Here is a 26,347-nt window from a genome sequence, read left to right as displayed (position 1 = left end):
GCATCTCCTGCTGGTTCCTGCCTGCTACTGATGCTCTTTTGCCTGCTCCTCTTTTCCTGACCCCATCTTTATCCCCCACCCCACCTTCACATATGTGTTAGTCAGGGTACGGCCGTGTGGTGCAGTTGGCTTTCACTGATGACGGTGGTGTACAAACACAAGCATCCACTCAAAGCTGTTCATTAAACAAATGTTCCTAAGTTCTTTGTCTTCCCTGTCACAAGCAGGTTCATTACAGCTCATACCCTTCCTTCCCCCCTTCCTGCTCCCCCTTTCCCAGTTTATCCTCTCTGGCATCTAGTTCTCTCTTAACTATGACTTGCCACCATGTTCCCAGAGTGACTGTCTTCTTTTTTTTTTTTTTTTTTTTTTTTTTTTTCAGAACAGAAAAAGCTTGGAATTTATTACTTATACCATTTCATTATCAAATGCATGAATCAAAATTCACCAGTTTCATTATGCAGTATATGCGCCGACATAATTTTTCTATTTGTAACTTGGTCCATGATTGGGAATTCATTTGTTATCTGTCCTTCATTTCCACAAGTCTGAAGAACTTTTTCAGTCTTGCCTCTTCTTTCTTGAAGTCTGAAAGACTAAGAATTCATTATTTTATGTAATGTCTTTTGGGTTACCTTTGCATAACAGTTCCCACAGTTAGACTAGGAATTGGAATAAAGCAGAGCATCACAGAAACACTGGTGTTGTCTCTCTTAGGATGGTCTAACAAAAGAAATTTGAAGAGAATTTGTTCTTTTCCGGTTGCTATTAGCTTTAATCGCTGGGATAATAGGTTATTTCCCTGGTTTCTCCACTGTAAAACTATTTTTTCTTTATAATTAATAGGTATATTTTGAGATGATTAATTAAGATCCAATTTAAGTATCCTGGGTTTCATCCTGCTTTTTTTTTTTTTTTTCCATTTTTTATTAGGTATTTAGCTCATTTACATTTCCAATGCTATACCAAAAGTCCCCCTTACCCACCCACCCCCACTCCCCTACCCACCCACTCCCCCCCTTTGGCCCTGGCGTTCCCCTGTACCGGGGCACACAAAGTCTGCGTGTCCAATGGGCCTCTCTTTCCAGTGATGGCCGACTAGGCCATCTTTTGATACATATGCAGCTAGAGTCAAGAGCTCAGGGGTACTGGTTAGTTCATAATGTTGTTCCACCTATAGGGTTGAAGATCCCTTTAGCTCCTTGGGTACTTTCTCTAGCTCCTCCATTGGGAGCCCTGTGATCCATCCATTAGCTGACTGTGAGCATCCACTTCTGTGTTTGCTAGGCCCCGGCATAGTCTCACAATGGGACCTAATGAAACTCCAAAGTTTCTGCAAGGCAAAAGACACTGTCTATAAGACAAAAAGACCACCAACAGACTGGGAAAGGATCTTTACCTATCCTAAATCAGATAGGGGACTAATATCCAACATATATAAAGAACTCAAGAAGGTGGACCTCAGAAAATCAAATAACCCCCTTAAAAAATGGGGCTCAGAACTGAACAAAGAATTCTCACCTGAGGAATACCGAATGGCAGAGAAGCACCTGAAAAAAATGTTCAACATCCTTAATCATCAGGGAAATGCAAATCAAAACAACCCTGAGATTCCACCTCACACCAGTCAGAATGGCTAAGATCAAAAATTCAGGTGACTGTCTTCTTAAAAGAATCTCTCAGTGATCTTTTTCGTCTTAGTTTCACAGTTCAAACCCCTGACTCTGATGTTTCTGAGACAGACTCAAAACTTCTTTCATTCTCCTGGACAGGAGGTTGTCACTCATTTGGATTAACACGGGGACCCTTCCTCTCCAAAGAAAAGGCTCATCTAAGTAGATTTTGCTAAGCAAGAACAATTGCTCCACTAATGGAAACTTAGCTCTAGTAGGCTTTACTTATTTCTTATTTTTGAGATGGTAATTTTGCCTTCCCACTTCATTGCTGCTAAACTAATCAGCCACTTCAATTCCTGCAATATAAGAAAAAAAATCACAGTTCAGAAAATTCTAAATGAAAATATACTAGCTCAACTGCATACTGAAGGAAAATGGAGGTAAGTTGACAACCTTGAGAAACTGAGATGTTTGGTGATAGCTAGAGTCAGGTATTGTAGGTTTCCTTCCCCTCCCTCCCTCCCTCCCTCCCTCCCTCCCTCCCTCCCTCCCTCCCTCCCTCCCTCCCTCTCGCCCTCCCTTGCTTCTTTTGGAGAATGGATTTTAAAAGACACCCTTCATCTTTTAGAGAAGTTTTCAGTTGACAGTGTAATTGAGCAGAAGGTAGAGATTTTCTATACATCCCACCGCAGCAACCGTATTATCAGCAGCGTCTACCTGAAGAGGACTTTAGTACCACTGATGTTCAAACATTAAGACATCATTATCATCTAGGGTCCTATATTCACTGAGGTTCAGTCTCAGTGTTGCATATTGCGTGAATGTGGACAGATGTATAATGGCTGATGTCTGTCGTTATAATATGATGCAGAATAACCCGACTGCCCCTCACGTCCTCTGTGCTCTGCCAGTTTATCCCTCCCTCCCCAGCTGTGAGCACTGATCTCTTTTACCTAGATGGTCTGGTTGAAATCATACATTATGTAGCTTTTCACGCTAACTTACCTTTCACCCAGTAATAAGCAATTAAGTTTCTTCTCTGTCTTTGCATGGCTTGATAGCTGATGTCTGTCTAGGGCTGACTAATATCCCATTGTCTGCATATACAACTGTTTAGCCATCCATTCACTTGCTAAAGAACATTTTACTTGCTTCCAGGTTTTGGCACATGTGAATCAACAGCCATGTATAGGTTTTAGTGTCAAGTTAGTTTTCAGTTCATTTGAGTAAATAACAAGGAGCAGGTGTTGGACAGTGTGCTTAGAATATGTTTACTGCCATCCAAAGTTAGCTATGTATTCTGCCAGCAATGAATAAGATTGCTGGATTCCGTTTCTCTGCCTACAGTGGATTCTATCAGTGTTTTGGATTCTGGCCTCTCCAGTAAATGTGTATAGTAGTATTTCATTGTGAAACCGTATCTTTAAACTGAGAATAACATAAAGTCAGAGAGTTATTCTAAAAACAAAATGCAATAGCATGCACAAACATGTAACACACACTAGATTCCTTGCTTTCCCTATTCAGTTAAACTTACATGAATTCCTTCCCCAGGTTGTGTTAGTAAATCTACACACACTGGGGCCCCCTGATGGTATACATTGTTAAATGCCCTATAGGCCTAGTAAGAATATACATTCATGGAGAAGATGATGGATCTTTCATTTGTATTCCATTCCTAACTGTCCTGAACCAAAGCTAATATAATTATTGTATAAGAACAAACAGTGCTTAAATATAACTCACTGATGAGTAAGATGGTTATTGCCTTAAATATGAAGTTTAGACTTGTGCTCTTAAAATAGTCCATGGTGCATTTTTCTCTTGCTAAGTGCAGTGCAGCAGCAAGAGCAATTAATAATAACTATTCTTCATGCTTATAAGAACACACATCCTCGGGCCAGACTGCTGGATGGGTTTAAATTATGGCTTCACCATTTATCAACTGAGTAACCGAGCCATTATTTAAATTCTCCGAAATTCTATTATCTCTAAAAATGTATATAATAACAGTAATTGCCAGGAGTCTTATTAGGATGGCCAAATCAGTTTTTATATGTCCAGTCCTTGGGGCAGTCCCAGGCACATAGTACCTGCTGTATCAGAACAGAGATTTTTGTCCATGGACCTTAGAGGGATAGTGTAGTTCCAATATAATACTCATACTACCCAGATCAGGTAAAGATTGGTTGGTCTTGGATTGAAGGCCAATCTTGTTACTTATTTTGGATTCATAAATGTAAAGTCAAATAAGCAGCTTTTATAATCTTAATAGCCACATTCATTGATTGGCACTCAATTACAGTTTTTGTTTTGTTTTTTTTAAAAAGGCAGTATTTTCCAAGCTTATTACATACTAATTTCCATGTGTTGGAAGTGTGGGGAGCACTATCTACTCAGATTATGGTGGAAGCATTTGACATATGATATATATATATTTAATATATATATGTGTATGTATATGTATATATGTATGTGTAAAGACAGAAAAACATAAGCAAAACCAAAGGAGCTCAACTAAATATACTATATTGTAATATGGCTTTTATGAATCTAGCCAAATAATAGATATATCCTTTGGTCAAAAGTAGAATATGAAATTTGATGCGTCTATAATATTGACTGTAATATGACTTAAACAGTGTCTTCTTGGTGAGGAGGTGGAACCTCTCCAGTTTCTCAGAGCTATAAAAAATTAAGTGTGCCGTCTTGATTGTTATCAGTCTAAGTAAACATTAGTGTAATGTCCAAAAGGCTTAAGATGTTCTGTTCACAGTTCTGTAGATGCTGCCGTGCTTGTACTTGGCAGTGTGAACACCAGATTGAGAGATTGCTAGGGAGTTAAGAGCAGGACGTGATATTCCTGTACCATGTGCCCAGTAGTCCTAGAGCACAGTAGAAACTTACTTCCTAAGAGGGGAGACGTGTGCATTCTGTGCTTGTTTTATGGAGCATAAGACAGTGAACAGACACGTTAATAAACCGGCAGCCCTGCCAGTCATTCTAAGCACTTAAGGAAAAGAGGAAGGAGGTGACTAATCAGAGCAGAGACTATGCATTTCTGACCATCTGAGGCATCTCCCCTAAGGATTATTTGAGACAATTGATACTTTTGCGACTCTGGGTGCTGTGGCCTCAGTTCATTCTCTTTGGGGGAAGGAAGTGAAATGACCAGCATGATAGCAACTCAGATGTTCATTGCTTACAGGGGAAAGTAAGTGAAAATGAACTCCTTTTCTGTCTTAGTTGGGATGTGATCATTTGAAAAGCACCCTCCCTGGGCGTCCCTTTATCACCGTTTTTCCTATGTAAGACAATGTGCACGCGTTTCATGCCGACAGGCGAACATCCTGCCCTTTCTTTCCAGTCATAGCAGCATCTTAGTTTGCAGATAATCTGCCTCATTAATGAAAATCAGAAGCAGCATGGAATATTTTGTGCATAATTAATTATCTTGGCAAGAAGATTTATGAATGTAATTTTTCTCAATTGTCCCAATCAGACATAAGTGAAGCAAACAAATATACTAACACTAAGTTATTCATGGCCTCTTTATGCAAGGCGATGTCAAGGGCATCTAGGAGAATTAAGATGGGGCAGGCACTCTGCTTTTAATACCCAGGGTGCACCTATGTATATTTGTGTAAGTTTTTGCAGGGCGGGGAGGGTAACAGAATTCACTGGGAAGGTTTTATGGTTCATAAATTGAGGAGAGTGCAGCCATTATCAGACACTATCTTCCCTATTAGCTGCAGCCAAGATGGCGTCTGAGATGCCCTGTGGATGCGTAGCTTCGATGCGTGGAGTCTTGTGCCTATGAGGCATCCGCAAGTCTTGTTTGTGTATGAACACACACTTGTGTTTATTTGTGTGTTTTCTGGCACATGCCGCTGCTTTCTCATTTACTTTAGAGTCTGAATGAATGACCAGCTTAAGTTAATATGACACAGCATAGGCAGGGTTAAGAAGCATAAAAAAATTATTCTTTAAATACATAAAGGCTGTATATAAGGCAAAAATAGGGGGTGTGGGGGAGAGTTATAATTAGCTTGGTGATATTGGAATCTGAGAGTTTGGTCCAATAGCAGACATAAATAACAATCCATATGTAGTTTAAAACTTATCATAGACTTTTATTTTGGCACATTGGCTACGTCTGGAATTCTTTTTTAATTCCTTGTTAGCAGGAAATGTAAAGTATCGTAATGTTTATAGGAGAAGCTTGTAGTTCTGAAAGCGATAGGTGTTTGCTGATTAGAATGCATGCTGATCATCATTGCTTTCAGTGTGGTCAAGGGCTACAGCACAGGGATTCTGGGGCAGAGGGCACGGATACCTTTCTAGGCTTTTATACTTACTACCAAGGTTATTAGTCTCTGTGTACTACTTTTCTTTGTGTAAAATGAGGCTAATAATGGTAGCTATCTATCCATTTCTTACAAAAATAAAGCCATAATTATGTGTGAAAATATATGAAGTACATAGTGTTTAGAGCAAATCTTCACGTGTTCACTCTGTCATTTTCGAGCTACAGTAAGAGCTGGCACGAAGCTGTATTTTAGCCAGATCCCAGCTCGTGTCTAAACTGCTGGATGTGTTAGCCTCACCCTATGTGCAAGAGAACAGGAGCAGCTGGGCATCCGGCCTAGTTCAAAACTCATCCTTCTCTGCAAAGTAGTTAAAAATCAACTTCTAGTGCTGTGAAGAGGCACCACAACCAGAGAAGCTTATAAAAGAAAGCCTTTAATTGGGGCTTGCTTACAGCTTCAGATGGCGAGTTCATGGCCGTTATGGGAGGGGATCGTGACCACAGGCAGGGATAGTGCTAGAGTAGTAGCTGAGAGCTTACTTCTGATTCATAGAAACTAGAGGGGGAATAGAGGTGGCCCTGGCCCTGGCTTTTGAAACCTCAAAGCCCATCCCAGGTGACATACCTCCTCCAACAAGATCACATCTCCTGATCCTTCACCTCCTGGGAAGGAAGCCTTCAATACTCAAACCAATGGTGGGGTGTGGTCTTCTCATTCAAATCTGTAAACCAATGGTGGGGTGTGGTCTTCTCATTCAAATCTGTAAACCAATGGTGGGGTGTGGTCTTCTCATTCAAATCTGTAAACCAATGGTGGGGCGTGGTCTTCTCATTCAAATCTGTAAACCAATGGTGGGGCGTGGTCTTCTCATCCAACCTTCTGAACTTTGTCTGCCTTTGGGCTAGTTCTTTAGCTCACTTATTATACTTGTTATGTTTGACCATAAGTTCATTAAATTCATTTGGTCACTTTCATGGATTACTCATATTCAGTCGTGCTGCAAAATATTAAATGAAAAATTCCAGAAGTAAATAACCCAAAACTTTAACACTGTTTACAGTATATTATTATAGTAGTTCCATTTGGGGTGTGTATATTTGCGATGGGGAAGTTCTTCTAACAACTACGGTTAGAAGTAAAGCTGTATATGAAATCCATCAAATTGTCTAGCTTAGGAATAGGGACGGTGATGTGAGAGTCAAGCTGTGGTCTTAGTTCTATTGTCTCTCTATCTCCACACAGGGGTGCAGTTGGACTTCCAGGTTCCTAAGAGTGTGTCTTAGTTACAGTTACATTGCTGTGACAAACATGACTAAAACAACTTGGGGAGGAAGGGGCTTATTTGGCTTATACTTCCATATCACTGTTCATCATCGAAATAAATCAGGGCAGGAACTCAAAGCAGGGCAGGAATCTGGATACAGGTGCTGATGCAGAGGCCATGGAGGGGTACTATTTGCTGGCTTGCTCCCCATGACTTGCTCAGCCTGTTTTCTTATAGAATTCAGGACCACCAGCCCAGGAATGGTACTACCTAAAATAGGTTGGGCCCTCTCCCATCAATCACAAATTAATAACATAGGCTTGCCTGTAAGAAAGAAGGCATTTGTTTGTTTGTTTGATTTTCGAGACAGGTTTTTCTGTATAGCCCTTGCTGTCCTGGAACTCGCTTTGTAGACCAGGCTGGCCTTGAACTCAGAAATCTGCCTGCCTCTGCCTCCCAAGTGCTGGGATTAAAGGTGTGCGCCACCACGCCCAGCAAGAACACATTTTCTTAAATGAGGTTCCCTCCTCTCAGATGGTGTTAGCTTGTGTCAAGTTGACATAAACTATCCAGCACAAAGTGGAACTGAGTTGTGTCTGGAGTACTATGTATTAGGTACCTTTAGCCCTGTGATTCACATTGTATAGGACTCTATCCCCTTTCCTCAATAAAGAGATTTTTCCATTGCTCTGAATTTCCCCACAATGAGCTAGAGTTATTATTGAAAGTAATATTCAGATCTAGAGACTTTTTATTCATTGGACTATGCAGCTTTCTATCAAGTAGGTGTAGTTAAAGAGCCTACCTAGAAACAAAAATAAACAAACGACCCCGCAATTTGAGGGCAGTGTGGAAAAGGAGAGGGCCCTTGGTATCATTATTGTGGAATACAGATGTGAAAGGACATTATATGCTAATATAAACAGAATAATTAAGTAGATGGCTTTTTAATGTAAATTCTAGATAGGGAGAGTATCTGTGAGGGTATTTATAAAGTAACCAGTTTTTCTCGTGACAAACAGTTCCAGCCGCCTGCCACCTGTCACCAGATGCCTAGGATTTGAGAATCTGGGGAGATAATGATACTTTCCTGCTGACTTCAGTAATTTGAGAAAGGCTTTCAAATTCTGCAAAGGAATGTGACTGTTGTCCTCCTCAATCTTGAAACCAGGCCCCCAGATAACAGGCTAAAAATTGAATCAATTTAAAAATGTTTCTAAAAATAGAAACTCAGTACAAAATTTGGGCAACAAATCTAGGTGTTAACTTCATAATTGGCTTGACTGAGATTCCATAATCAGGCACAACAGGAACAAAGTGGTTTAGACTGTCCCATTCTGCTGCATGGACAGGTGTTATTTATAGCCAAGGGAAAAGGTGACCCTGGGCAAAGAGCAAGTGTCTTCTACAGGGAAGTCTGGATTGATTACTCATAACTGTCTTGTGTGAAGGTGGTTGAATGGTTGGCTTCTTGTGGTTGGCTGAAACGCTACCCCTTGTGACAAGTGTAGGTCAGCCTGTTTGCACATTCAGCTATCGAGAAGCCAATTCAGACCAGGTGACGTGACTGCGCAGCAATAATCCAGCTCCCAAGTCCTGTGGTACAGAGTCAGCACTCTGCCTGTGTGTGTCCCCTCTTCTGGTGGACGTTCCCACCTGACGTGGCAGGTGGGTTTCTCAAGTCTGCTTATCGCCTCGTTAAGCACACAGCACATTTGACCAGATTGCCTAATGCAAGATAAAGACACCGGTTTCTTCTGCTCTAAGCAAAAGAAAGAAGAATCAAAGTAGACACTGGAACTGTGACACGGGCTATAATTGCAAACATGTTGGTGTTTCTGGTAATTGGATGGAAGACTGTCGAAAATGCTTGGGCCGAGGAAGATAAAAAACAAAACAAAACAAAACAAAAAACACAGAAAACCTGATTCCCTTTTCATTCTTTGCCAATTTCTTTTTCTCTTTTCTTTCTTTTTTCTTTCTTTCTTTCTTTCTTTCTTTCTTTTTTTCTTTCTTTCTTTCTTTTTTTTTTTTTTGTCTGAAGAGTAGCTGGTTCTGTGCCAAGAAGTGTTCTGTACAAGGAACAGAAAACCAAAGTAATTTGAAGAGATCATTATTTTTAAAATGTGTTTCTGTTAAGATGGTTGGAAGGCTTTTTTTTTTTTTCCTAGCTTGCCTCCCCTAGAATAGTTTCAAATAAAGGTAAAAACTAAACCTCATCTCAGTTTCTGGAACAAATTGCAGGAGAGAGAAACAGGTTGCTTGTGGCAACCTGGTGCAGGGTTTCTGGCTTCCACGGCCCTTCACCCTTTTTACCTCTGGACTTTTCATCTTTGACCTTCACAGGACATTGTCTGCTGCTTATGTCCTCTGTGTTTTTGACTGTGTATCATTTGCAAAAATAGAATTCTCAGTTTGTGAGCTGACGGTCACCTCTGCCCATGGCTGTTGTCTGAGGGCTTGACTCGGACTCTTCCACCGCCTTCTCTAACTGCAGTTTCTGTTGAATCCCCTGATGGTGCTGTCATGTTTGAATCAGACCTTACGGGCTGCAGTCTTGCCTTACTGTTTAAGTTTTAAGAATGTTCATAGACATGGACTTCTCCATAATCCTTTGCTTCAATAGAAGGGTGTGATGGGAAGAAAGATAAAAAACTAGATCAGAAAGCATGGAATCTGACCAGGGCTTTATTGCCCCTCACTCACTGGCTGCATGAAATTACCATCTTTTCCCCTTACTTTCTTCATTCATTTCTTTCAGTGGGTGTAGTTGAGGTAGACTGTTCAGCGGATGAGCCCTTCCTTGTCCAAGGCTAGCAGACACACCAGTCTTCAACTTCCTGCTTAGTTCTTAGGCTGATTCACCCCTCCCTTCAATTCTTGTATACCCTCAGTTCCCCACACTGAAACAAACTAAACCTCCAGTCAAAGAAAAGCGTAGTTTTAAAAAAGCTGAAGTGAATATTTTTGCTGCATCTACAGAGGCATCTAAAACCATCTTCTAATACTTAGCTGATGAGGTCAGTCAACTTCTGCCAAAGGCTCCTTATATTTTTGCCCCGATGTATAAGTCCCTGAATGTTTACTGACTGATACCTCACTCCACCCTTCTCCTGGCTCTGCTCTTTAAATTCTCCTTAGTTAAATCTGTGTCAGTCTTCAAATTTACACTTAACAACTAAAGATACTCTGAGTTTCCTTGACTAATGTAGCCAAACAAATAAAATGTCTTTAAATATCCCAGTGGTCATTGGAAGAGTTAAAAAAAAAAAACCAAGTATTTAAAAAGTAAAAAACCACGTAACAAGTGAAAAATAATATGTATTATTTACCTCAACATATCCAAACAGAATTTTGATAGATAATGAGTGGTAATATTGCTAGTGAGGTATTTGCTCTTTTTAAAATATCCAAAACCTGTATTCTCTGATATTCACTTTATACTTACAGCCCTTTTCAGGTTAGACTGATCATAGCTCAGCCTGTGTACTGCTGGTGGTTACTCTCCTGGGCAGTGCAAGTCTACCTACTTGGCAGAATTTTTCTACCACTCTTTTTAAACTTTAGAGATAATTCTTGATTTTTATTAATATTCTGATCATTCTTCCTTCCTTCCTTCCTTTCCTCCCTTCTTTCTCCTTCCTTCCTTTCTTTCTTTCTTTCTTTCTTTCTTTCTTTCTTTCTTTCTTTCTCTCTCTCTTCCTCTCTTTCTCTCTTTCTCTCTTTCTCTCTTTCTTCTCTGCATGTTTATTGTCCCACTTCTGTCTGTCTTCCAATGGATGTCTTAGCCACCCAAAAGATCTGTCCTATATCTTCTCTGACTCGGCCCTGCCTCTTCCAAAGACCTAGAAGCCATGTCAACCAAAAGAGTGATTGTAAGTACACAACTTGAGGCAAGCCGGATGGTAGGGCCAGAGACAGGCAAGGGAAAGTTTTCCTTTCTCCCCTACCTTGCTAACTGATACACAGAACCAATTTCCAGTGAGTTCTCTGAATGGTTTCCTTTTGTTGTTCTCTCTTCCTCCCCATAACTCTGTCTCCTTTTGTGGTACTATTCTGCAGAAGTGTTCATTGGATGGATTCATCACTCAAGCTTTTTGGACAGCAACTGATGCAATTCAAAGGCTTATAAAAAAAAAAAAAACCCTTGGAATAGCTGTGCAGCTGTCTGTAGTAACTACTTGTGGGATGTAATGAATGATTGACCGGGTATCAGAGCATGGTGGTGGATATTCTTGTGGCTATTTGGGGTGTCTTATTTTAGCCTGAGAACTCTGAACCTGTTTGTGTGCATCTCACAGCACAGGTGGTAAACCTGATCTACGTGGCCACTCATGTGTCAGAATGCCTCATGATAAGATGTAATGTGCTAATGATGATCTACTTACTTCAAGCATTCATACCAACTTGTGTTTCTCCCTAAAGTGTATCTGGTCAGAAAAAAAATGTGTAGAACTAGAATCATAAGTTTTGGAAGCCAGGATGAAAGCTACTGAGTATCACAAGAGTTTTCTACCTCCAACGTGTTGCTTAGTAGGTAGCTTTTGAAGGGTGAAATAGTGTCAGCAAGAACCAAAGGATTAAGTCAGTCAGCACTATTTAAAAGTCAAAACAAGCTGTTGCAGCAGTGCAGACCTTCAATCCCAGTACTTGGGGAACAGAGGAAGGCAGTGGAAGCCCACCTGGTCTGTGTGCCAAGGTCCAGGCCAGCTAGAGCTATGAGGTAAGATCAATATCAATAGAAGAAGAAAGAAGAGGAGGAGGAGAAGGAGGAGGAGGAGGAAGAAGAGGAAGAAGAAGAGGGGGAAGAAGAGGAGGAAGAAGAGAAGGAAGAAGAGGAGGAGGAGAAGAAGAGGAAGAAAAAGAAATCACAGAATTTCCCTCCCTCGCTTCCTTCTAGGTTTCATCATCTCTGACATTTGTTAGATGACAAATATTTGACTCACAAATTAAATAGGATTATCTGCGGCTATAGGCTTCTCACCTGTTCAGGGAGATTAAGGAACACCTGCTTCCTCCTTTGTTTCATCCACTTAGCGTCCATATTAGCTGGCCCACAATAAAACATTCTTGAGATGTCTACCCCCACCCCAACTCTAGCTAGGAATAGAAAACACTCACTTCTGGTCCTCAACAACTAAATAGTCTCAGTTAGTTATTCTCATGCTCTCTTTGAGGAAAACCCCCCAAACCACTCCTCCGTTCACATTTCTGTAAGCACTCGCTGGCGTTGTAAGAAATTATTTTATATAAAAGCAAAATAACTTTTAGTGCTGTTCTCTAAGTGCCCTCTGTGGGTTCTTCTATGTATATTGTACTTATCTAGTTCTAATTGGATACCAGAAAAATGGTTTCAAGGAACTATAAATATATAAAAATACTATATACATACATGTCTATATAATGTGAAATATATATATCACATACTTTACCAATATTAGGAAGAAGGTGAATTTCATATAAAAATGGCTACAGGATAAATGTGGATTTTTTTTTTGTTGTTTGTACTGATAATGGGCTAACATTTTGGTAAGCTGAAGAAACCCTGTTGCTCCGTAACTTATTCCCCATTCTGTGCTGGGGAAATGCTGAGCTAGTTCAGACCTTCTGCTCTCAAGATCAGCTGCCACCCCAGCTCCCCGTGGCCCACAGGCATCTCACTGGGGTGAGCCTCTACCACTGCCATCTGCGGAGCATGAGGCACATTTTCAGTTTGGAACTTTAGACCCGACACCCTTTCCTCAGCCTCCGGCTTCATATATCCCTTCCTGTTACAGGAGCTGGAAGAAAGCCCATGGCTGTGCAGACAAGATAACTGGGGCCTCAGAAAGACACAGTATGACTCTTGGCTCTGCCCACCATTTTGAGCGGACTGCCAATTTTCATCTTTGAGGTTGGCAACAGTATCCCCAGACAACAGGGCTGAAAGACTGTAGGTGACATGAGCATAGTGGCGGGGCACAGCAGAAGAGCATGGATTTTGGAATTATGTACACTTGGGGCAGATCCTTCTTCTGCTGCTACCATCTGTCTCTAGATAAACGGCTTCAGCTCTCCCAATTCATTTACTTCTTCTGTACGTTTGTATGATTAGATTGCTCTTGTTGTGGACTTACTGAGAAAGACGAAGACAATGCTCTCAAAGCAACGAGCCACACATCTAGTTTATAGTGTGGTGTCTTACAAATTAGTCATTCTGATAGGATTCAGGGATAATGCTGTACAGAAGCAGATAGTGCAAATCTAGCTGCACTTCATTTGATGGATATCAAGGTTCTTGTGTTCAGGAGTCTTAAGTCAGAAGTCTCACATCAAGTTATAGTATCTCTTAAAATCTGGCCTCACTAAAAGTGCAACACCACAAACTTAATGGTAGAGTGCTTGTTCGACTTGTGTGAGATCCTGGGTTCAATGTCAGCATTCCTCCAAAGTTAACTAATTAAAAAATTAAAATAACAACATATTTATTACTGCAATCAACCTCCACAATATCTGTTGTCTTGACACTGTGTGTCATGTGTCCTGAGTCAACCGTACATGTATCTGGTACCCACGTCCTGTTCTTACAGTCTCCATGGGGTTTCATAACTGTGCCTTTTCATTCCTCCGATTTCCTCCAGGGACTGCAAATGAAATACGTTTGTATTTTCTTTTTGTATACTAGAAAATATGATTCCACATAGGCTGTTCAATATCTTTAACTGGATCTGTGTAACTATATCCAGGCTCATGTTTATATAGAGAAAAAACGTTATATTTGGAAAGGAAGCAAGATGTATGGACTGCATGGGGACGCACTGTGGCTTTTGGAGAATATGCTGACTCATTTCTCATGCCTCATAATCCACTGAGCTGTTAAGCAGCCCTTCCCTGGGCTCTTCTCTGGTTATTTAGTCCTTTTTTGCCCTTAAGCATTGAGAGGCTGAAATAAAGAGAACATTAAATGCCTAGATGATGTTAACATCCTATATAAATTAGCGTATGTAGAAAGAGATCGAATTGCTTTGTTTTGAAAGGTTGCACTACTGTGTCTGCATTTAAATCGTCTATCCTGATCATTTACATATTGGTCCTTTCTTCTCACCCCTTCCCCAGGTTTCTTCTTGGTTTCAGAAAGCAATAAGAGATCTGCAGGAACAGAGTCTGGGCGCATCACTTTCAGACAACAGAGAGCTAATCTGCAAGCACGAGGACCTGATAGTCAAAGCAAAGGTAAGGTCCACTAAAATGAGTGGGGAATGCAAGGGAGATGACTCTTGGAATAGGCTGAGTCATTTACAGATTGCATAGAAATGATCACTAGAGCGTTAGGGAACGCCACTGCCCATTAACTGCTAGAGTAACAGTAAGACTGAAGCTTGTAAACACACACACACACACATACACACACACACACACATCGACACACTAACAGGTCATAATTATTGTCTAGTCTGAGTATGAGAGACGCTTTATTTAAATGGTCACAGACCCCTGAGAAGTTTACCATTTTTTTTTTTAAATTGGACTGAAACAAAGCAGAGGCTTTGACAAACAAAGAGAGTGGCTTCATCAAAGTTAAGTCTTATCCCAGGCAGAGGTGGAATTTGATTCTGTCCAACCCAAGGTCCCAGCTCTTCAGTATTAAGCTTCGCTGTCTTTCTGCAGAGTGTTTCTTTGCTGGTGTGATGTTTTGTTTGGTTGTTTTCTGCACATAGCACCGTCACCTCGCTGGTTGCCAGGCTTGCTCACTGCTCTCATCTTCATTCTCTCTCTCTCTCACTTGCTTCACATTCCTCCATTTTGCAAGAAATTGACTCCTAGCCAGGCATCACTTACAGATGGTCTGTAGAGAACTAAAGCTTATTTTGGTGACCCAGTACAGGAAATTACACCTAGAACATTGTAGGTGGTTGGTAGTTACAGGTTAAATGAAGTCATGAAAGTTGTGAAACACTTGTTAGTTGGTGGCAAGGAAGACCAACCATATACTCATTTGAGACTGATAGAAGGCTTGCAGGGATAGACTGTATTTAATTAGGGTTAAATATTCTAAGGACATGACATTCTTAGTTTCATGTTACTTTCTTGCTGTGATTGAATGTAGAAGTCTAATCTCAATGTTTAAGTGATTGTTAAAACATGCAGTTATGAAACTGCTCATTTAAAACATGGTCAGCTTCATTTGCCAGTTAAGGTTTTCCACTGTAGTAATGTAGTAATTTATTCTATATGTATCAAGCTCACCCTTTATCAGTGAGAATGATTCTATCCGTATCCTTATGTATTAAGAACCAGGGATGATTCAATTTGCATAGGATACCGACTTTTAAAAACACAGGAACAAAACCAACATGTTCCTGTAAGTTAGACGCACTTGGGTTTCAGTGACTGTGCATATGAAGTCATGAGAGTTGTTTAGACTTGAATATTTGTTCACACATTACTTTGGTTCTAGGAGTGTACTGTGTCTGATGTTCACAGCTCACATTTGAAACTATGGAGTGTATAAAAGAAAAAGGGCCATGAATTAGCTATGTAAGAAACACTGATGAACACATTTGTTTCTGTTCACAATGTCAAAATTATTTGGATAAGAATAAGATAAGCTGCAACAATGTCAAAGGCATGTATACACACACACACATACAATTATCTGCATATAATTGTTATATATATCTATAACAAATACATATATTTATGTTTACACACACACACACATATATTCTCTGTAAGAATCTCTGTATGGATAAGATCATGTTTAACAGAGCTGGAGAAGCTGTGTTGGCTATGAGTCAAGCCACTGAAAGACCACAGGATTGAAAGAGAAGTTATAGCCTAGCTCAATCCCCAGCCGGGGAAGAATGACATACAGCCTGGGAAAGCTATCAGGATTGCAGGGCTGGGGTCTCAGGTGAGGGTCTCATGATCTTCTCTAGCCTATGAGTCCTGATCTCACCAGAGACTTCCTGTAACCACAGCAACTCCGGTTTTACATGGCAATGGTTATGACATGGTTGGAAGATTGAATCTCAGTAGACTCAACCTTTCTAGGGCTTCCAGTTGAAGGGACCACAATGCTTACTAGCTACTTCATGCCCCCTAATGCCTTACCCAAATTGCTGGTCCTACAGAGGGGGCCAGCTCCCCAATCTGTGAAGCCCAGAGCAAAATGAAACTATAAAGGCTTGTCTGAACAAGTTATTGAGAATGCCAGCTTGGTGATGTCAGTGCATGTAGCCAGGCATGCGCCCTTCAAAGCACAGGGCCAGAGAGGTCACTCCAGTCAGCTGACTGCAGAGCAGCTCTGTACACAGCACTGGGTGAGCTTGGGGACCTTGGCCACTTGGAGATTTTCCTCAGCCACTTGGATGATCGTACGTTTTTAAAGGCAGTATATAAAAGAAGACCCATGAAGCAGAATGTCCCTAGTTCTGATCTAGTTCTTCCTCCCCCTAACCCCTGACTAGCCTACGTTCAGGGGCTATGTACTATGTGGTGTGATGGGTTGTATCTATGTACATCAAATACCAAAACCAAAATACTACAACAAAACGGGGTTTAAGTTCCTGCTGTATCATTCAGAACACTGGGAACACACTGCTTCTCCACGTCTCATTTTCATAAGCACCTGGAAAGAGGAAACTTAAAAATTCTGGAGAAAATACTCGCACAAGCACTTACCTGAAGTGGTAAGTAGTACTTCCAAAATGTTGTTTGCTTTTCCATCCTTCTGCCAGACTATCAGATGGTTTTCAATAATCTCATTCCTTTGAGAAAGGATTCGATTTTTATATGTCCCAAATAGGATGTAGCACACTGCATTCTGGACTCACATTTGCGTGTGGACATGTGGAGAGGAACTTTCAGAAAGAATTGATCAGAAATAAGGCATCAAGTGGGGGGCCATTACTGAAACTCACATAAGTAATCAGGTTTACCGGGAGGGTAGGTGGCTGTGCTTCCCACGGCGAGACAACCCAGCGAGTCTTTTCTAAATAAATTGCAAAAATGTCTCCATTGTTTCTTGCTGGAATACATTCAAATCAAGAACTGGAGTAACATCCACAGCTCTCGTTAGGGTTCAGGGTGTGTTGAAATAGTTGAGCTAAACCTTGAAAGATGACTCGTTGTTTCAGCTAGCTATGCCATCTTTACTTAGTGTAAAATTTTCTATTCATGTGTATAACTGAAAAGGGAATAGCAAATGCAGATGATTTTTAAATCCTCCTTGGGTGTCACCATAAGTCAACTTGATGTCCCAAGGCTTAACTGCAGCTTTTGAGGCCAGAATCAGTTACATATTCCAATCTGGGCTCCCATGGTTTCAACCCTCCATTCAGTTTGGCCCTTTGCAGTTGATGATGTGCTGAGTGTTGAGGCCCAGGCTTCTCAGTGCTGGCTACTCACAGAGTCGTGAGAAATGCTGGAAGATTGTTGACATCTGGATCTCAGTGCCAGAGAATCTGTGTACTTGTTTGGGTACATAAGGCTTAAAAATATAAATAGCAACGACTCACTGTCAAGGTTAAAATATTAGAGTTTTTAAATTTAAAAAATACACAACAGCAACAACTAGAACAGCAGCAGCAGCAGCAACAACAACAACAGAGTTCAGGCTCTTCTAAAGCCTTAAAGGTCTCAGGGGCTGCAGAGGTGGCTCAGGGGTTAAGAACACTTGCTACTCTTGCAGAGGACTAGGGTCCTGTTCCCAGCAGCCACTTGGCAACTTAGAACTGTTGATAACTCTAATTACAGGGGACCCAATGGCATCTTCTTACATTGCATTTATGTGATATACTTGCATGCATTCAGGCAAAATACTCATACACCCATCTAAATAAAATAAAAATAAATAAGACCTTAAAAAAAAAAATCAAAGATCTGGCATCAGCAAGCTTGTCATTCCACATAAGACAAACAAGGTTTTGGCTACGGTCCAGTTTTTTTGGTTTTTTTGTTTGTTGTTTTGTTTCTTTAGAAAAGCCATGCACACCCAAGAACTTCCCCCAAAACACACCATTTCCCCTTTAATGGTTAATAAGCCTCATCTTCCTACCTGTTCACATCTTACACCTGGGAGTAAGCATCAGACTTTGAGAGCCAGTGGGCAATGAGATACCCTCCAAACAAGGGAACCGACTCTGCTGGAGATTGCACTGCAGGCAGTCAGCATCAACAGATGAGAAGGGAGGCTGAAATGAGAACAGAAGTGACTTTAGAGACAGGCCCTAGGCTCTTTGGCGGTGCAGGTTATTAATCTGCATCTTCTAGGGAGACTTATAGCCATGCAGTGTGTTTCTCCCATATTTCCCATCAAACCTAGAGATAGAGCCTGTGTGTAACCATTCCCCCATAAAGACTTATACTCAGGCTGGAGAGATGGCTCAGTGGTTAAGATCACTGACTGCTCTTCCAGAGATCCAGAGTTCAATTCCCAGTAACCACATGGTGGCTCACAACCATCTGTAATGGGATCTGATGCCCTCTTCTGGTGTGTCTGAAGACAGCTACAGTGTACTCATATAAATGAAATAAATAAATCTAAAAAAAAGAAATAGAAAAAAAAAGACTTATGCTAAAATTTACAAGAGATTTAAAGGTTTTATTCATGCATGCCCACACTCTCATGGTTCTTACGGATGAGTGTATATTGATTATATTATGTATAGTTGTGTGTGTGTGTGTGTGTGTATATATATATATATATATTCTTATACATATTTATATGTATATACATATATATGGTTGTACATGTATATACATATATACATACATATGGAAGAGAACTGAAAATGGATGCTCATATAAAATTATGCACATGAATGCTCACTGTAGCAGACAAAGGGTAGAAGTAACTTAGATATATAGATAAAATAGAGTAGTATATCCATATAATAAAATATTTCTCAGCCCTAAAGAGAATGAAGTATTACACCACAGAGAGAACAGACCTGGAAGAAGCCAAACATAAAAGGTCAGTTTATGTAAGGTTCATTTATGTAATACGTACAGAAGAAGGAAACCCGTAGAGACAGAAACAAATCAGTGTGGGTAGGGGTGGTGAAGGAGGGGCATATTGACTGTTTAATGAGCCCGATTTGTCTTTTGGGGGCTATGGAAATTATCTGTGACACACAACATTGTAAACTTACTAAATGTCACTAAGGGTAAATTTTATAATCCTTTTATTTATTTTTACTGCCATTAAGAATCCATATACCAAGCACTTTGATAAACATGGTTGCATATGAACACATTTAATCCTTAAACCAAGCAGACATGTAGGCAGCAATTACTGTCCCACTTTTACAAAAAGAGAATACAATTGGGTCCAGGTATTTTGTTGTTGTTGTTGTTGTTTGTTTGTTTGTTGAGCCTGAGATGGCACCAGAAATACACAAAGGTGTTGAATTTTACCTTTAAGTCTTATACTTGTTTCCAATAGGAAGAAATATATACAAATCCACATACTATATATGGTGTTCATTTTTTAATTTTTTTATTTTTTATGGTGTTAATTTCCTATGATCAGTTTTGTATATTTTTTTTCACAAAATAAAACTGTATTGTTCAATTACAAAGACAGAATGAGAAAGAGATTATAAAGAGGCACTTATACTGGCTGTATAGGTGGCAATTATGCATGCAAATTATTCAAATAAACTTGCAGGAAATTCTACTTTACTTTCTTGTCTCATAATAGAAAACTTTGAAGCTGGGAACAAGGTACTCACCAATTGCACTTTGAATAAAGTTTCTGTGGGACCACAGCACTGGCCCTTTTCACAAGATATTCAAATGACATTATTTATAGGAACTTGGGGCCAAGATCACAGAGCTAGTTTGTGAAGTCAACCACAACTGGAAAATACTTTTTCAATGACTTGGAAAACCAGACCAGCAGATGACTCACGCAAGCTGGCCTTAACCGTGAAGCTGGTGAATGTGAACACTACTGTAGCAAAATGTGGGAGGGTGTGTGTTTGTACAGGTTGCTTCTGAGAAAGCATGTAAAGACCATGTGTGTACACGCACACAGGTATGTATTATGTATGTATGTATGTACGTATGTACGTATGTAGAATTGCTGTTATATGCTGTTTCTGTTTAACTCACTTGGGGGTCACCTCAGTGTTTTCCATATAGATCATTTTATACTCAAGGGGTCCAGTTACACAGTGTCCCCCAACACTTGCCACTTTTTGTTTTGTTTCATCATCCTGTGTGTGGAGAGCTAATTGATGGAGACTTCTCGCAGTTCTCTTGTAGCTAATGACTTTGTGGCCTTTTCACGTGGTTGTTGTCTATTGTCTTTGAGGAAATTTCCATATAACCCCTCTGACCATAGCACCCTTCCTTGAGCAAAAGTTTTTAATTTTTATAAAGTCCAATTTTTTTTTAAAATGCTGTGGCTTATGGGTTTGTTGTTTTGTTTTGATTTGATTTGATTTGTTTGTGTGTGTGTGTGTGCGCGCGAGCTATGTCTGCTAAATCCAAGGTCACAAAGATTACTCTTGTGTTTCTCTGAAGAATGTTGTAGCTTTAGCTTTTGGATTTAGGTCATTACTCTGTATGGCATAGATTCTGGTATATGGTGTGAGGCAGGGATTGACTCCATTCTTTCTCATGTAGTTGTCTAGAGTCCCTGCAGTGCATGAATCGAATAACACAGTTTTCCTAATGAACTGATCTTGGCGCCTCTATCAGTGACTGCAGATGTTAGGGCTTCTCTCTGGATTCTTTCCCCTATTCCACTGTTTTATATGTTTGTTACACTTATGTGCCACATCACTTTAATTTGAAAGAAAAAGTAAAAATTTGAAGTGTAAGGTCTCTTAGTTTGTTTCTATTTCAATGTTTTTAAAGGCCATTTTGGCTCTTCCAGGTACCCTGCAGCTTCATGTGAACATTTGAACAGCCTTCCATTTCTTCCTGTAACTCCCTGAGGAGTCTGGCATGAATTACTTAGTATCTAGATATTTGGAGGAGTATTACTGTCTTAATTTCTTTTTTAAAATTTTTTTATGTTATGTGCCTGGGTGTTTGTCTGCATGTATGTCTGTTTAAGAAGAGGGCATGGGGGCCTGGTGAGATGGCTCAGTGGGTAAGAGTACCCGACTGCTCTTCCGAAGGTCCGAAGTTCAAATCCCAGCAACCACATGGTGGCTCACAACCATCTGTAACAAGATCTGACACACTCTTCTGGAGTGTCTGAAGACAGCTACAGTGTACTTACATATAATAAATAAATAAATCTTTAAAAAAAAAAAGAAGAGGGCATGGGATCCCCTGGAACTGGAGTTACAGATGGATCATTTATCACTGTGCAGGGGCTGGGAATCAAACCCACATCTGTTGGAAAAGCATCCAGCGCTCTTGACTACTGAGCCATCTCTCCAGTCCCTAGTATTGCCATCTTCCCAATATTACATTTTCATTTATTTATGCTTTTACTGCATCTCTCCCCTCTTTCAACAATGATAAGTACATTTCAGTGTACACTAGACTTATACTTTTCCATTAAATTTATCCCTGGCTATTTTACTCTTTCTTCTGTTATAATAATAGAATCGCCCTTCTAGTTCCCAGATTTGTCATTGCTGCTCTTTAGAAACGCAGTGGATTTGGGAGTGGCAGTGTATGAGCTTTGGGAGGGTTTGAAAATCCTCCTGGATTTTCTGTGTGTAAGATCATATCATGCACAAACCTCCTTTACAGTCTTTGGTATGCTCACCTGTCTACTTGGAACAAAGAAGATCGCTTTTGGAGATCTGTAGACCAAAGGTTCTCAAACTACAAGGGAATTTGATCTATCAGGTTTAGGATGTAGTTGCAGCACTGTCTGCATTTGGAGCAAACTCCTATGAGTGCTGCAGATGTTGATCTTTGAACCACACTTTGGAGTCAAAGATCTAAAGAAAAACAAACAACAAAATCACTACCACAACAAAACAAAACCAGTGGAGTCAAAGACAATGTAAGTTGTAGAGTTCTCAAAGACAGCATGAATTGTAGCCATTGTTAGAACATACCAGGTGTAAATTTACATCTGTCTTAGATTGATACATATGTTTATGAGTATTTGCCTGCATGCACCTTGTGCATGGCATGGCTGATGGCTGCAGAGATCGGAAGAGGGCATCAGATCTCCTGGAACTGGAGTTATAAATGGTTGTGAGCCACCATGTGGGTGCCGGAAACTAAACCCAGGTTCTCTGCAAGAGCAACACTGCTCTTACCCACCAAGCCACGATACTATGAATCTAAATAGATCCCTAGTCCCTGAGGTTATGGACAAGATTGTCCGTGCTTGAGACTTGGTTTCTTTTTGCTTCTTATTTCCGGTCCCCGTGGACCCTTTACATGGGTGATTGAAGATCAAAAGATAAACATTCAACATTTCTGATTATTCCTTTAAAAATGTAGGGGTAAGGAGTGGGGATGAGCTGGAAGGAGTTGGGAGAGAGGAAAAGCATGACCATAATGTGTTTCATGAGTGAAACTGTGTTATTGTCTCCTGTAAGTGCCACAGAAATGGAACATTCAGTACAAAGGAACTACTTGTATATTTCTTCAGTGCTTCAGGAGGTGTGGGGAAATATCCGGAATTCAAATAACCAGTTTCCAGGTTATCCAAATATTTTCCCAATATTTCACAAGCATGAGGAATGCTTTCTTCTCATGCCTGCATATATTAACTTATACGAAGAAACTCAGCATTGCAATGTTGAATCCCTAGTTATTCCCTGATGTCCTTCACTGAAGATCACAACATTTGTGAAGTTATGATAAAAACAGATTCCTTCCTTAAATCAATCCACACCGTCATATCTGATGACTGGGAAGAAAACCCTATCAAAGGGAGTAGAATCTGCTTCTTTTGCACAGCGTTGTCTACATTGAAAATCAAATCTGAACTGTCTCAAGGCAAAATTAGCTGCACTCCCCAAACCTTAAGACACCTGCATCTGCACATCTCAGTCCCTCTGAACCCTCTGTCTTCATCTCAGTGAGTGATTAGTTTTACTTGCCTGATTTTTAAATGAACCTCCCAATTATAAGCAGATGTCATTTTTCACAGAACATAAATTAGAAACAATTCCATCACTAACAGTCACAAATCTGTATAAATAGTATTGAGTTTGCCAGTGAGCCTTGGGAAAATCCATAAAACAATGAGTTGGGTTTTTTTTTATTTCTTCTCTGTAACCCAGTTCTTGCTTTTACTTGGGGTTAGTTTCAAGCTCAGTGAGCCACATCCTTTTAATTTCCAAGGCAAACTTCCATTTTAAAACTCACTCAGAAGTATGCTGAAACTCAGAATACTGTGGTCTGAAATTGCTAGGCTGGAGCCATCAGCCCTGGAGCTCCCAGTTCATTCTGTTTTAAATGCCTATACAAGATTTGATTGCTTTTGAGTTTGGTTTTCTTTTTTGCCTCCTCTTCTTCCCGATTCCTTATCATTGGTCAGTCATTAAGTGGAAACTCCCACAAAGCATGGCTTCTTGTAGTTCCTTTTTAAATGATGCATAACCATACAGTAACAGTGGAATAAAGTACCCTTCAAGTGGCTGCCTGCAAAGGCATTTTCTCAGTGCTTAACATGGTTATGTCCCAACCTTCTATGACCTTCTGTGTTACGGTAATGTGCAATTGGTGAGTCCCTGTTTCCCAGCCTCAAGTCCCCTTGATGTACTTTGCTCTTGAAGCCTATCCCTTATTTCTCAGCCTTATCCAGAGCTGCTGTCTCACAGACTCCATGCTATTCTGGAAGATTCCAAAACAACTGCCATAGTTCTTTTGGTTGGATCCACTAACGTTTTATTTACGTCATTCATTTTATCTTGTGCAGGTGTTTTGCCTCTATGTGTGTCTGTGTACCACATGTGAGCCTGGCTCCTCAGGAAGGCTAGGAGAAGGTATTTTATCCTCTGGGACTAGAGTCATAGATAGCTATGAGGTACCACGTGGGTACTGGGAATCAAACCCAGGTCCCTAGAACAGCCAGTGCTCTTAACTGTTGAGCCATTTCTCCAGCCCTGATTCTTCATTCTTAACTTACCCTCCCTCATTTCTCAGTCATGTTTACTTCCTGCCTCTTACAGTCCTCATTTGCCTTGAGCACTGTCACCTGTTGATTTGAAGCCTCATCTTAGACATCTCTGCCCATAGAAGATGCTTGTGAGAGTCTTGCTCTGGGTCAGCTGCTTTTCTCTTATGATCCAGACCCCCTCATCCCACCATGCCTTAACATTGTGCTCTGGCCAGGGCTGTTTCTTCCACAAGCACCATCCCTTGCCTTCAATCCAGTCCCACCTCCAAGCTAGAACTCCTGCCATGTTCAAAGACCCGTGAGAGGCCATCTCAGATACTCTAATCAGAAGGACAGTCCTTTCCTTTAAACATTTGCTTGGTTCCCACATGAGCTCACAGCAATCCCTTTTTTATTATTTATTATTTATTTTATTTATCCCTTTTTTATTATTTATTACTTATTTTATTTATTTATTAGTCAGCTGTCTCTAGGAGATGCTGAAGGATGTGTTCCGATTTGTTCCCTACTCAGTGTGAGAGTTTTACAATGTCCCTTCCATCCCAGTGTCATTTGCCACCTCTCCACAGATGATTGAACATAGAGTCAGAGTGCTATGGTTCTACTGAGTCAAAAGCTGCATCAGATCCTCCAGAAGGAGAGATTCATGGAGGAAATTCTAGTCTTGACTACATTTTGTTTGAAGGTGGATAATGTCTTTCATACCATTAGAGGCAAGGACTTGTTCCTATAATGAAGAGAGAAAATATAAATATTCTACATACAAAAGTTTTACAGGAAAAGTTTAAAATAACTAAATAGGTATTCAGAAAAGTTTAGGAAAGAAAAAACTAAAAAAAACATTGTATATTTTTTCAATTTTCCTATTAAATCCATGGCTCCTTTGCCTAAGACAATGATGTGAAGAAAGAATGAACTCAAATATGATGTGTGAATTTCCTACAAGTCGGGTACAGAGGAGAGCAGTCCGTTCTGTTTTGGGAGGAGTGAAATGGGAAGGACGATGCTTGGATCATTTCTAGAATTGGCACATGGATGATGGCTAACATTATATCAGAATTATCACACACACACACACATACACACACACACACACACATCCCCCCACCCTGGCGCATCAAGTCATCAGAGATATTTTAAATTTATGATGGATTTCGATGTGAGCCACTCATCAAGAATAAAGACAAGGAGTTTACTTGCCCTTGTGTCTTCCATAACCCATTTCAAATCTTACTGGATTTATCAAATACAATCTGTATTTTAGGTTTATAATTCATGAGGCAATAGCATAATTTTAAGAGTCAAGTTTGCTGAATTTTAACACTAAAACTACCATGATTATACAATCCAACATCCGTTTATCAGTAAGATTGTAAAGACTTCTCAGCCAGTTGTTCTGGTTGAATATCCCACATCGAGAGTCTTGACATTTGACTGGTTAGAAGCATTATTGTTTCTCTTCGACTTCAAATAAAACTTAAGCAGTTTTAAAAATAAAAAATTTCCACCCTACCAATTAAAATTATGATTGATGCCGGGCGGTGGTGGTGCACGCCTTTAATCCCAGCACTTGGGAGGCAGAGGCAGGCAGATTTCTGAGTTCAAGGCCAGCCTGGTCTACAGAGTGAGTTCCAGGACAGCCAGGGCTACACAGAGAAACCCTGTCTCAAAAAACAAAAACAACAACAAAAAAATTATGATTGAGTGGATATGAGATGAACCTAAAATATGTTCTTAAAACTTTCCCAGCAGATATTAATGGATTTACAACCATTGTTATAGTTTTTAATCTGTTGATCATTATGGGCGAAACACAAGAAGCCTACCTTCTATTAATTTATTTCAAGAAGGGGGATTCCTATATGAGGTTGAAATCACAAGCTCATTATTTCCTCTATGGTTGGTTTGCTCTTGGACACTCAAGAAGTGCCCAGCAGATCCTCCAACAAGCCCTGCAGGCCATTAACAAATCTACTTCACTAGCCCATGGGCTGATATGATTGTAGATAAATTATGTTCAACAAAAAGTATTTTGGCCAGGCAGGCTTTAATTAATTTTGATTGAAAATAGAAACACCAGTCTGAATAAAGTCGTAATCAGTTAGGAAAAAAAATATTTGAA

At 40.2% G+C, this 26,347-nt stretch overlaps 1 protein-coding gene across 10 annotated transcripts in view; it reads left to right on the top strand.

Moving 5' to 3' along the window:
• The window catches only part of Ccdc141 (coiled-coil domain containing 141), a 163,868-nt gene that overhangs the window by 51,005 nt on the left and 86,516 nt on the right, over positions 1–26,347 (top strand). For all 10 annotated transcript variants that reach the window (XR_001783148.2, XR_003953673.1, XM_006499911.4 and 7 more), the window contains one exon: positions 14,286–14,402. Coding sequence is in view for 8 of the 10 variants with exons in the window: in XM_006499911.4 (XP_006499974.1) it covers positions 14,286–14,402 (117 nt within the window). In the remaining 2 variants the exon portion in view is untranslated. The remainder of the gene's footprint in view (positions 1–14,285; positions 14,403–26,347) is intronic.

Source organism: Mus musculus, chromosome 2 (genome assembly GCF_000001635.26).
Source record: "Mus musculus strain C57BL/6J chromosome 2, GRCm38.p6 C57BL/6J".
NCBI lineage: Eukaryota > Metazoa > Chordata > Mammalia > Rodentia > Muridae > Mus > Mus musculus.
This window is presented reverse-complemented; position numbering and strand designations above follow the sequence as displayed.